The sequence below is a fragment of the Chiloscyllium plagiosum genome, unplaced genomic scaffold (genome assembly GCF_037043375.1).
Source record: "Chiloscyllium plagiosum isolate Xiang-an unplaced genomic scaffold, Cpla_swu_hap1 HiC_scaffold_22, whole genome shotgun sequence".
Lineage (NCBI taxonomy): Eukaryota > Metazoa > Chordata > Chondrichthyes > Orectolobiformes > Hemiscylliidae > Chiloscyllium > Chiloscyllium plagiosum.
This window is the reverse complement of record NW_028270160.1, coordinates 47,493,816-47,507,150: the sequence shown is the minus strand read 5'-3', so window position 1 is coordinate 47,507,150 and position 13,335 is coordinate 47,493,816. Positions and strand designations below refer to the sequence as shown.

Sequence of the window (13,335 nt, the reverse complement as noted above, 5' to 3'; positions counted from 1 at the left end):
TCAGTGTGTGAATGCACCTATTAGAGAAGGTGCAAAACTTAACCACTCTTGGGAAATAAGGTAGGACAGGTGTATGAGGTATCAGTGGGGGAGCACTTTGGTGCCAGCGACCATAATTCTACTAGCTTTAAAATAGTGATGGAAAAGGATTGACCGGATTTAAAAGTTGAAGTTCTAAATTGGCAGGAGACCAATTTTGACGGTGTTAGGCAAGAACTTTCGAAAGCTGATTGGGACCAGATGTTCGCAAGTAAAGGAATGGCTAGAAAATGGGAAGCCTTTAAAAATTAGATAACGAGAGTCCAGAGGCAGTATAATCCTGTTAGGGTGAAAGGAAAGGCTAGTAGGTGTAGGGAATGCTGGATAACTAGAGAAATTGAGGGTTTGGTTAAGAAAAAGAAGGAAGCATATGTCAAGTATAGACAGTAGAGGTCGAGTGAATCCTTAGAAGAGTATAAAAGCAGTAGGAGTATACTTAAGAGGGAAATCAGGAGGGCAAAAAGGAGACATGAGATAACTTTGGTAAATAGGGTTAAGGAGAGTCCAAAGGGATTTTATAAATATATTAAGGACAAAAGGGTAACTGGGGAGAGAATAGGGCCCTGGAAAGATTAGCAAGGCAGCCTATGTATGCGGCCACAGGAGATAGGGGAGATACTAAACAAGTATTTTGCATCAATGTTTACTGTGGAGAAGGATATGGAAGATAGGTGGGGAAATAGATGGTGACATCATAAAAATGTCCATATTACAGAGGAGGAGCTACTGGATGTCTTGAAACGCATAAACGTGGATAAATCCCCAGGACCTGATCAGGTGTAAAAACAAGGACTGCAGATGCTGGAAACCAGAGTCTAGATAAGAGTGGTGCTGGAAAAGTATAGCAGGTCAGGCAGCATCTGAGGAGCAGCAAAATCTACGTTTCGGGCAAAAGCCCTTCATCAGGAATAGACGCAGGGTGCCTGCAGTGGAGAGATAAAGATGATCACGTGTACCCGAGAATTCTGTGGGATTGCTGGGCCCCTTGCTGAGATATTTGTATCATTGATAGTCACAGGTGAGGTGCCAGAAAACTGGAGGTTGGCTAGCATGGTGCCACTATTTAAGAAAGGTGGTATGGACAAGCCAGGGAACTATAGACCGGTGAACCTGACATTGGTGGTGGGCGAGTTGTTGGACTAAATCCTGTCCCTCAGGATTCCCATATATTTGGAAAGGCAAGGACTGATTAGGGATAGTCAGCATGGCTTTGTGCATGGGAAATCATGTCTCATGAACTTAACTGAGTTTTTTGAAGAAGTAACAAAGAGAATTGATGAGGGCGGAGCAGTGGACGTGACTTATATGGCCTTTAGTAAGGCATTCGACAAGGTTCCTTATGGTAGACTGGTTAGCAATGTTAGTTCTCATGGAATACAGGCAGAACTAGCTATTTGGATACAGAACTGGCTCAAAGGTAGAAGACAGAGGGTGGTGGTGAAGGGTTGCCTTTCAGACTGGAGCTGAAAATGTGTTGCTGGAAAAGCGCAGCAGGTCAGGCAGCATCCAGGGAACAGGAGAATTGACGTTTCGGGCATAAGCCCTTCTTCAGACTGGAGGCCTGTGACCATTGGTGTGCTGAAGGATCGTTGCTGCGTCCACTGCTTTTCATCATTTATATAAGTGATTTGGATGTGAACATAGTAGGAATAGTTAGTAAGTTTGCAGATGACACTAAAATTAGAGGTGTTACCTCAGAGTACAATTGATCTTGATCAGATGGGCCAATGGACTAAGGAGTGACAGATGGAGTTTAATTTTGATAACTATGAGGTACTGCATTTTGGAAAGGCAAATCAGAGCAGGACTTATACACTTAATGGGTAAAAACAATGACTGCAGATGCTGGAAACCAGATTCTGGATTAGAGTGGTGCTGGAAAAGCACAGCAGTTCAGGCAGCATCCGAGGAGCAGGAAAATCGATGTTTCAGGCAAAAGCCCTTCATCAAGAATACAGCTGTGCTTTTCCAGCACCATTCTAATCCTTATACACTTAATGGTAAGATCCTGGCAAGTGTTGCTGAATAAAGAGACCTTGGAGTGCAGGTTCTTGGTTCCTTGAAAGTGGCGTTACAGATAGATAGGACAGTAAAGAAGGCATTGATATGCTTTCCTTTATTGGTCAAAGTATTGCATATAAGAGTTGGGAGGTCATGTTGCTGCTGTACAGGACATTAATTAGGACACTTTTGGAAGACTGCGTGCAATTCAGATCTCCTTCCTATTGGAAGGATGATGTGAAACTTGAAATGATTCAGAAAAGATTTACAAAGATGTTGCTAGGATTGGAGGTTTTGAGCTACAGGGAGAGGCTGAATAGGCTGGGGCTGTTTCCCGGATAATCAGAGGCTAAGGGGTGACCTTATACAGGTTTTTAAAATCATGAGGTGCATGGTTAGGATAAATAAACAAGGTCTTTTCCCTGGGTTGGGGGAGTCCAGAACTCAAGGGCATAGGTTTAGGGTGAGAAGTGAAAGACTTAAAAGGAACCTAAGGGGCAATGTGTTTTCATAGAGGGTGCTGGGTGTATGGAATGAGCTGCCAGAGGAAGTGGTGGAGGCTAGTACAACTACTGCATTTAAAAGGCATCTGGATGGGTATATGAACAGCAAGGGTTTAGAGCGATATGGGCCAAATGGGATTAGATTTGGTCAAGCTATTTGGTAGGCATGGAGGAGTTGGACTGACGGATCTGTTTCCGTGCTATTCATCTCGATGACTCTAAAAGAGTATGCCCCATATAATGATTTGAGCATTTTGGGCAAAATTAGTCTCCACAAAAACCGGATTTGGGTTCCAGACAGCATCCCCAATGTACTAGATTGTAAAGTTCTGAAGTAGGGTCACTGGACCAGAAACGTAAGCTCTTGATTGCTCTCTACAAATGATGCCAGACCTGATGAGTTTTTTTTTCTAGCAATTTCTGTCTTTGTTCTTTCGGCTTTTAATTTGTAAAATATTACTGTTCAGAAGTAGATAGACAAATATTATCCAGAAGGAATGTAACTTTGTCATTTCCTTACAGCACAAATTAAAGAAATGCTGTAGAGCCTCTGACAAACTTGAAAATCATGCGAATTCTTACTTTTCTGGGTATCAACCACTGTTTCTCTCACGATTATTGAGCTTGATTCCTTCCCAGCCCGTTTGGCCTGGTCCTCCTCCTGTTGCTTTTGGACGTGCTCGCGTGGAGGCGCGCATTCCCGCAGCGCGAGCGCGGGGCACGTTCCTTGTCCGTTAACTGGAGCGCGAGCGCAGTTCAACAGTTAAACAAACATCCCTGAGGGGAGGGGGAAAAGTACATGCAAGCTCGCGCTAATGCCAAGGTGTGAATTCTGTCTGGGATCGTGATCCTTCTGCAAATTATAAATATATGCACACACATAGACAGAGTTTGTGTACAACTGGTCGGAGAATTAATGTGCAATCCCCTTTTGCAGCTCATTGCAAATCCCTCAGTGTTTTGCAGCTTGTTCCTGACACATTGCAGCCGCTCACCTGGGGCTGAGAGGCTGACAGAGGCCATTGTCCCCTCCCTGGAGGGGGCGGAGGCTGTGCTGTCGCCTTCAGAGCCAGAGCTGCTATAGTTTTTTTCTTTTTCTTCCCTGAAGCCCGCATCTTCGCTCCGTGGCGCTCGGCAAACATGAGTGAAGAGCGGTCGAGTTTCTTGGGTTGTGCCGGGGGCAGAGGGCGAGAGCGGGAGAAACTTCCAATCATCGTGGCAGCATCGCCAAGCTCCGAGGCGCCCGCAGCAGCATTCGCGGTACGTTTTCTGAAAGAGAGCGAGACAGCAGGATTTGTTCTGTAATGATATTACATTCACCCAGCCAGTAGTTTGGATCAGAAGTGCAGTGATTTGTCACAAGACTAAATAGTATCCTCTCGAGAAGCTTAAAAAAATGGCTGCTTGAAAACTCAATGCAACCACCCTAAATAGCAGATTTTTTTTCCTGGAATTTACGCTTCCTTGCTTAAAATTTCTTAATTAAACACGACCAGTTTATTGAATGAAGGCCAGGAAATGCAATGCAGTTGAAATTTGCGGATTGGTACCCAAGTACCCGCCTCCAAACGTCCACTGGCTCCATCAGTAATACCTTGTGCCACTTCCTTGACACTTAAACAGTCTTTCAAGCTGTCGCGGTCGAAAAAAAATGCATAATCGATATAGAGATAGCATGTTAAAAGTCATGGGTTTTCTGGATTTTAATTTCAACCTCTCTTTAGATGGTGTCACTCAAAAGTACCCCAAACGGCTTTCAATTATAGTTTGGCTTTTCGACTGCCTGCAAGTATGCCTGAGAGAGTTTAATTTGCAACTTTTTAACCAGTCTTTTGCTGAACCTTTTGACATTTACAAAATCGAAGATTTCAACGGGTGATTGGTGCTGTAACATATGGGCATAACATACTTATGTAATCACACGTGTTTTGTAGATGTTTTCATTATAAAGGAATTTAAAATTGGTTACTTGAACAACAGCTTGTATGTCTGTTTTCTGGAAAAGCAGGGAGTTTTTTATGAATAACTATATAGAAATATTTGTCTATGCATCAATGGAAAAAGTTATCAATTGTGATCATGTTGGAACAAGTAAATGCTGCCTTGCGTTAATATCATATATATTCAGCTGAAGTTTATGGAGTTATCAATTAATACAATTTTACAAATTGCAAGATGAGACACAGGATTCTCTTTTATGCTACAATTTAATAAAACAACTTGTATTTGTGTAATGGCTATGATATAGTAACATTTTAGAAGAAGCTTCATAGAAACAGACAGCATGGTCCATATGCTAGGTTTTAAGTATTGTCTTGTAGGAGGGCTGAGAAGTAGAGAGATACAAATTTACTAAAGGAATTCCAAAGCTTTGGAGGTTAGACAGCTGATGGCACAGCTGCCAATGCTGAACAAAGAAAACAGATAATTAATGCACAAGAACTAGAATTAGAGGAACACTTTTCAGCAAGTGTTGGAGGGCTGAGAAAGTTACAGAAATAAATAAGGTGAGGCCATGAAAGCTCGGAACAAAAGGCTCGGAACAAAAGCAAACTTGAAAATCCATCTGCTCTTGGATCGGGAGTGAGTAAAATTCAACAAATACAAGGTGATGGGTGAGCAGGACTAAGTACGTGTGGATACAGACAACAGAGATTTAGGTAAACTTCAGTTGACAAAGGCTAAAGAGCAAGAGACCAAGCATGAAATAATTGGAGCAATGGGATTGAGAACTTGTCATCTTTTTGATCTTTCTGTCTTCGTGTTATCCGGCAGTAACAAAAGGTAAAGTCACGATCGTCCCACTCATTCATTAGAGACAGCCAATGGATGGTGTTTTAACCTGAGGGTCACCATGCCACTGACAAGAGGAGAGGTTAAGAACGAGAGACCTTCATAGTGACCTCACCCAGTGTGGAAGTTGAACCTGTGCTGTTGGTGTCATGTCTCTTTGCATCAGAAACCTGCCATCAGCCAACTGAATTAACATGGACTCGGCAACAATTAGATTGAAACAGGCAGAATTCTAATCCAATAGGTGAGAAATTGGAGGAGTGTGATTACCTCCTGAAACATGTTAATTACCTTCTGTGCAGTTCCAACATCAACTTGCATAACAAACAGACAGGGTGTCATAGAGACCTAAATTTTCCTGGTTTCTGTCCCTGACTAGAAAAGGATAAATTCATAATAAGTCACATTCTCAATTGACAAGACAACTTGTAACTGATTTTCTCAAAGTCACTTACTCAAGAAAAGTTTATGATAAACAGAGGTTATGAGCAGACAAAAGCATGGATGTGGTTAGATATTTATCAGCCTAGCCACAGGTTATTTTTGACTGAAATGTTCAAGAAATTGTGAACTAAGAGCCTCTGAACAGATTGCCACTAATATTAAAAAGTAATTATCTGAATCTGTGTGGACTTATTAAACTTGATAATGCATAATTATTGTTTTTCTGTGGCATATTGCCAGCACATTCCTCACAAGTATGGTCTTACAAAAAGATATACTCAGGAGAGGAACAGAAAGTATAAAGACTCGTTTGACTTTTCACGTTGGTGTTACTACTGGTTGACAGTTCCAGTTTAAAAATCAAATGAATACCCTCCTCAACTGATGTACTAATTGGTAATCATTGCTTTGTTCAAAAGAAACACTCCTAGGTTACTGTCAGCACTACACTTGGAAAATCTTTGCTGTGGTGTCCATGCTATGCTTCGAAGTGATATTTCTTCCTATTCAGACTCAATGACTGGAACAAGTAGTCCTAAATCAGTGATGTACTGCACAGAAAAATTTCTAATGCCTAACTTTCTGGCCTCTGATCTATAGCAAATTAGGAGAAAGCAGTACGTGCTTTAGACTTGTGTTGAGTTTCAATAAATTGCACTCAATAGATGATTCAAAGCCTCTTTTTAAATAATTCTGTACAGCTAGGGCTCACTCGGAAAGAAAATGTAGATGTCCCAGTCAGACATTTAAATAGAAATACTGAATCACAATTGAAACCTTCAGTTTTGATTTTTGATCAACAAATAATTTTAAATGTCTTTTCTGTAATTATTGTGTTCTTGTTCTTACCCATAATAAACAACATATGATGGGCAGATGGTGTATGATGCTAATGACACTGGACTAGTAGTCCAGATGCCCAGGCTAATACTGTGATGCTTGAGAGGACAGGCTCAAATCCAACCATAGCAATTGGTGAAATGTAAATTTGATTTATGAAGAACTGAAATATAAAGCTTGTCTCAGTAATGGCAACCTGAAACTCTCATCAATTGTTGTGAATGTAACTGCAGATCCACAACAATGTGGTTGAATCTTAAAAGCTTTGTGGAATGTTTTGATTTAAAAACTCTTAATTTCATTGAATGTTTTAAAATGGAAAAAAGTAAAATCATTTTGTGAACATCTGCAGAAATTCACCCAGACCCAGGGAGAATGTGCACACACCACACAGACAGTCATGCAAGGCTGGAAATGAATCTGGATCCCTGGCACTGTGAGGCAGCAGTATTGCTAACCACTGAGCCAACGTGCTGCCCATCAACGCGCCTTGTCCTTTAATCAAATAGCCATGTCTGAATGTTTAAGGGAGGTTGCCCTTAGTCCAGTCGAGGAAGACTTTGGTCATTCAGGCAGTGCCAGCACAATCACTTAACGGTTGTCAGCGGTAAGTCTGACACTTGGTGTCATCAGGGTCCACAGATCTGTGGCCTTCCAGTCTCAGGATGAGCCACAGTCAGTCTTGCAGGTCAAATGCAACCAATCCAGAGATTAACTTTATAGTCAATCTGGGAGCTGCACAAAAATCAGTCATTGGTTTGGGCTTTTGTCAGTTAGGGCTGTCTTCCCAAGGCAGCCTGCGGTTCATAGATCGATAGTGCTGTGTTGGAGAAAGTGGGGAAACTCAAGTGTGGGGATTAGAACCAGTAAGCTAGGATGCAGCAAGGATCATTGTTATGAAGACAGGCTAACTTTAGATATAATGATGGGAGCTTACATAGAATGGGAGGGATCCTGTGGGATGGAGATGTTGGAAGTCCATTTATCATCTGACTTCACTTAGGGGAGGAGTGTGTATGTGGTTCCTTCTCTGTCTGGTATCCATAGCCACTGCCCTGCCTCCTTGTGAGGAAAGGTCACCTGGAGTGAGGTCAAAGTCTCTCATCCCCCTCTTGCCCTGCTATTGATGGGACACCTGTGGTTAGAATATGGGTTTGTGGTATTTGCAGCATCCATTGAATGTTTTGCTGAACCTGCCTTTTTTCTGGGAGTGCTAACCTGTTCGTGGAGAAAGTTAGATATGTACATGCCAGAACCAGCATGGCACAAGTGGAATTGTTGGGCTGCTAGAACCTTCAATCCAGTTTATCAAGTGCCTCTGACAAATATGCCTGTTGCCACTGTGACCTCTGTCTGTGCATTTGCATGAAGTTATTAATGGCCAACATAATAGGATCATCTCTTGCCTGGGGCTGACCAGATTCCCAGTCTGCAGCAATCCACTGAGTGCCAAGGGCCTGGTGTACTTCTTCTTTGACCAGCTGCAGAGTCATGCTAATTATGTGCTCATCAGAATGTGCTCCTGAGTCTAATCTAGATTAAGTGCCCACTGGTGTAACATCATTGGAGCTGGTGAAGTGTGCAGGAGAAAGTCTTGTCTGTGCATCCTCTGAGAGATCTGTGGCTTCTTCCCTCAAGGTGGAGGTGAAACTGATGTCCTGAGGGCTGGTCTCTCACAGGGAGTGGTTGCCACTGATGCCTGTATAAGACAGAAGAGTGAATGAATTGCACAGTTGGAGTATGAGCATGTTACAAACTTGTTCATACTAGTGGTAATGGAGCCACTAGTTGGTTGCTGGGCCTTGCTCATCCCCACATGAGCAGTCATGGTCCTCTTCAGCAAGCCCAAGGATTTTCTCTTTGCTTGGGATGTGGAGACATGTGTCAGCCACCCTCCACTCATCTTGGTCTTTTTGAGACTTTACTGTGGGCTGCGTTTTCTTATAGTAAGACAAAGGGAGGGATTGAGTGAGATTAAAGTAGCTGGTACAGCTTTTATTGTTGATGCAGATGGAGGAAGTTGGTCAGGTGTCCTGAGTGAGGGAGTAGGAAGACCAAAGGACAGGAAGGGCTCGTTGTTGGAGTAATGAGGTGGGTGAGAGTGACTGGGTGAAGATGCTGCATGCAATAACAAGTGGTAGACCATTAGCCTTGTGAAAAGTCGGTATACTGGCAGAATTGGAGAAAGTTATTTGGGTTGAACTGAGAAATAAGAAATGGGTGATCACCTTATTGGGATTGTAATATATACTCCCTAATAGTCAGCAGGAAAATGAGAAACAAATTTGTAAGGAAATCTCAGTTATCTGTTAGAATAATAGGGTGGTTATGGAAGGGGATTTTATCTTAGACTGGGACTGCCATAGTGTTAAGGGTTTAGATGGCGAGGAATTTGTTAAGTGGGTACAAGAAAGTTTTCTGATTCAGTATGTGGATGTACCGACTGGAGAAAGTGCAAAACTTGACCTACTCTTGGGAAATAAGGCAGGGCAGGTGACTGAGGTGTCAGTGGGGGAGCACTTTGCGGCCAGCGTCCATAATTCTATTAGTTTTAAAATAGTAATGGAACAGTATAGACCAGATCTAAAAGTTGAAGTTCTAAATTGGTGGAAGGCCAATTTTGATGAATTTAGGCAAGAACTTTCAAAAGCTGATTGGGGACAGATGTTTGCAGGTAAAGGGATAGCTGGAAAATGGGAAGCCTTTTGAAATGAGATAATGAGAGTCCAGAGACAGTATATTCCAGTTAGTGAAAGGAAAGACTAGTAGGTGTAGCGAATGCTGGATAACTAAAGAAATTGAAGTTTTTATTAAGAAAAAGAAAGAAGCATATGTCAGCTATAGACAAGATAGATCGAGTTAATCCTTTGAAGAGTATAAAGTAAGTAGGAGTATACCTAAGAGGGAAATTAGGAAAGCAAAAAGGGGACATAAGTTAACTTTGGCAAATAGAGTTAATGAGAATCCAAAGGTTTCCTACAAATACATTAAGGACAAAAGGATAACTGGGAAGAGAATAGGGCCATTCAAAGATCAGCAAGATAGCCTTTGTGTGGAGCCGCAGAAGATGGGGGAGATACTAAACGAGTATTTTGCATCAGTGTTTACTGTGGAAAAGGACATGGAAGATATAGAATGCAGGGAAATAGACGGTAACATCTTGAAAAATGTCCATATTACAGAGGAGGAAGTGCTGGATGTCTTGAAACGCATAAAAGTGGATAAATCCCCAGGACCTGATACCCTAGAACTCTGTAGGAAGTTAGAGAAGTGACTGCTGGGCCTCTTGCTGAGATATTTGTACCATCGATGGCCACAGATGAGGTGCCGGAGGACTGGAGGTTGGCTAACATGGTGCCATTATTTAAGAAAGGTGGAAAGGACAAGCCTGGGAACTGTAGACCAGTGAGCCTGACATCAGTGGTGGGCAGGTTGTTGGAGGGAATCCTGAGGGATGGAATGTACATGTATTTGGAAAGGCAAGGACTGATTAGGGATAGTCAGCATGGCTTTGTGCGTGGGAAATCATGTCTCACAAACTTGATTGAGTTTTTTGAAGAAGTAACAAAGAGGACTGATGAGGGGAGGGGGGGTGGACATGATCTATCTGGACTTCAGTAAGGCGTTCGACAAGGATCCCCATGGGAGACTGGTTAGCAAAGTTAGATCTCATGGAATGCAGGGAGAACTCGCCATTTGGATACAGAACTGGCTCAAAGATAGAAGACAGAGGGTGGTGGTGGAGGGTCATTTTTCAGATTGGAGGCCTGTGACCAGTGGAGTGCCATAAGGATCAGTGCTGGGTCCACTACTTAGAGTCATAGAGATGCACAGCATGGAAACAGACCCTTCGGTCCAACTCATCTGTGCCGACCAGATATCCCAACCCAATCTAGTACCACCTGCCAGCACCCGGCCCATATCCCTCCAAACCCTTCCTATTCATATACCCATCCAAATGCCTCTTAAGTGTTGCAATTGTACCAGCCTCCACCACATCCTCTGGCAGCTCATTCCATACACGTACCACCCTCTGCGTGAAAACGTTGCCCCTTAGGTCTCTTTTATATCTTTCCCCTCTCATTGTAAACCTATGCCCTCTAGTTCTGGACTCCTCGACCCCATGGAAAAGACTTTGCCTATTTATCCTATCCATACCCCTCATAATTTTGTAAACCTCTATAAGTTCACCCCTTAGCCTCCGACGCTCCAGGGAAAACAGCCCCAGCCTGTTCAGCCTCTCCCTGTAGCTCAGATCCCCCAACCCTGGCAACATCCTTGTAAATCTTTTCTGAACCCTTTCAAGTTTCACAACATCTTTCCGATAGGAAGGACACCAGAATTGCACATATTCCAACAGTGGCCTAACTAATGTCCTGTACAGCCGCAACATTCCAAATGCCTTCTTCACTATCCTATCTACCTGCGACTCCACTTCCAAGGAGCTATGAACCTGCACTCCAAGGTCTCTTTGTTCAGCGACACTCCCTAGGACCTTACCATTAAGTGTATAGGTCCTGCTAAGATTTGCTTTCCCAAAATGCAGCACCTCGCATTTATCTGAATTAAACTACATCTGCCACTTCTCAGCCCATTGGCCCATCTGGTCCAGATACTTTTCGTCACTTATATCAATGATTTGGATGTGAGCATAAGAGCTATAGTTAGTAAGTTTGCAGATTACATCAAAATTGGAGGTGTAGTGGCCAGTGAAGAAGGTTACCTTAGGTTACCTCAGGTTACAATGGGATCTAGATCCCAAAGACTTGAGAAGTGGCAGATGAAGTTTAATTTAGATAAATGCGAGATTCTGCATTTTGGGAAAGCAAATCTTAGCAGGATTTATGCACTTAATGGTAAGGTCCTGGCGAGTGTTGCTGAACAAAGAGACTTTGGAGTGAAGGTTCATACCTCCGTGAAAGTGGAAAATTGCAGGTAGATAGGATAGTGAAAAAGCATTTGGAATGCTTTCCTTTATTCGTCAGAGTATTAAGTACAGGAGTTAGGAGGTCATGTTGCATCTGTACAGGACATTGGTTAGGCCACGTTTGGAATATCGCGTGAAATTGTGGTCTCCTTCCTATCGGAAAGATGTGAAACTTGAAAGGGTTCAGAAAAGATTTACAAGGATGTTGCCAGGTTTGGAGGATTTGAGCTATGGGGCGAGGCTGAACAGGCTGGGACTGTTTTCCCTGGAGCGTTGGAGGCTAAGGGGTGACCTTATAGAGGTTTATAAACTCATGAGGGGCATGGATAGGATACATAGATAAAGTCTTTTTTTTGGGGTGGGGGAGTCCAGAACTAGAGGGCATAGGTTTTGGGTGAGAGGGGAAAGATATAAAAGAGACATAAGGGGCAACTTTTTCATGCAGAGGGTGATGCATGTATGGAATGAGCTGCCAGAGGAAGTGGTGGAGGCTGGTACAATTGCAACATTTAAAAGGCATCTGGATGGGTATATGAATAGGAAGGGTTTGGAGGAATATGGGCCACATGCTGGCACGTGGGACTGGATTGGGCTGGATATCTGGTCAGCATGGATGAGTTGGACCAAAGGGTCTGTTCTGTGCTCTATATCTCTATGAGTCTGAACGTGAGATATATAAATACTTTATCATTGTACTTCCTGTATTTTTGATTGCAGACTAAAATGGAAAGGAAAAACAGGACTGTGGAAGGAACTGTGCTTGATTTAAAAGGAATAAGTTATTGTCACACATTATGTGTGGTCTTTACAGTGTTGCTTTGTTCGAGCAGTGGGGGAAAGCTGTTTGTAGACAGCTATCATTTAAAGGGTTTTTTACAAAATTGGATAAAAACAGACATTGCTGGAGAAACACAGAGGTCTGGCAGCACCTGTGGAGAGAAAGCAGAGTTAACATTTTAAATAGTTGTGAAAGAGTCATTGGATTGAAAAGGTTTTTGTTTGGTTTCAGATCTTCAGCATTCACAGTTCTTTGTTTTCTGTAGCGTAAGATTTGGCTGGCAACAAGTAGCTGATTGGTTTGTACAACTATAACCTGTTGTGGATGCCACATACCATCAGCCTGATGACCATGTTAATTAGTTGATGAGTAGTTGAACAGCTTTTGTGGGTATAAACCATGCAATGAAAAGTCTTCAGACTGTTGGAAGGGTGGGTAGAGTGAAACTTTCTCTCTGCAGTAAAATACCTGAAGCCTGAGGAAAACCAGTTAATTGTCTCACTGGTTCCTAGATGTTGTCTTTAACTAGTAAATAAGAAACTTTGCAGTGAGTGTACTAATTGCTGCGTGCCCTATGGACAAATTGAGGGACCTGGAGAAAGAGAATTGAAAAATAGAAAGGCCAGGCAAGTCAAAAAGATCATCACAGCAAACCTTGTGGACTGTTGCTGTTGAACTCAGTTCCCAGCTTGTTTTCCATCCATCCATAAAACCAAAGTTTTTGTTGTTTGTTTGTTTGTGTGTGTGTGTGTGTGTGTGTGTGTGTATTTCAAAGAGCATTAGAGCTTTAATCAGTAAAGCCGTATGTTGATAGTTTGTAATTTGTAATAAACAGCAGTTCTTGACAAGTACAGGAACCTGGTTAGTGTTTTCTATTAACTTGATTCCAATGGATAGGTAAATCTGTGCGTGCTTCAATTAGTTCATTTAACTCTGAAAATACCAGGAATAATGGAGCTTGAGGATCAATACATTTTCCAGAGTGGGTCATAACAACTAGCAGAGAGAAA

The 13,335-nt window shown here is 42.5% G+C and overlaps 1 protein-coding gene across 1 annotated transcript in view; it reads left to right on the top strand.

The window, feature by feature from the left end:
- The first annotated feature begins 3,485 nt into the window (after positions 1 to 3,485).
- The window catches only part of hectd2 (HECT domain containing 2), a 110,116-nt gene continuing 100,266 nt past the window's right edge, over positions 3,486 to 13,335 (top strand). Inside the window, exon 1 of the mRNA XM_043712450.2 lies at positions 3,486 to 3,803. Coding sequence (XP_043568385.1) covers positions 3,684 to 3,803 — 120 coding nt within the window. The 5' untranslated portion in view covers positions 3,486 to 3,683. The remainder of the gene's footprint in view (positions 3,804 to 13,335) is intronic.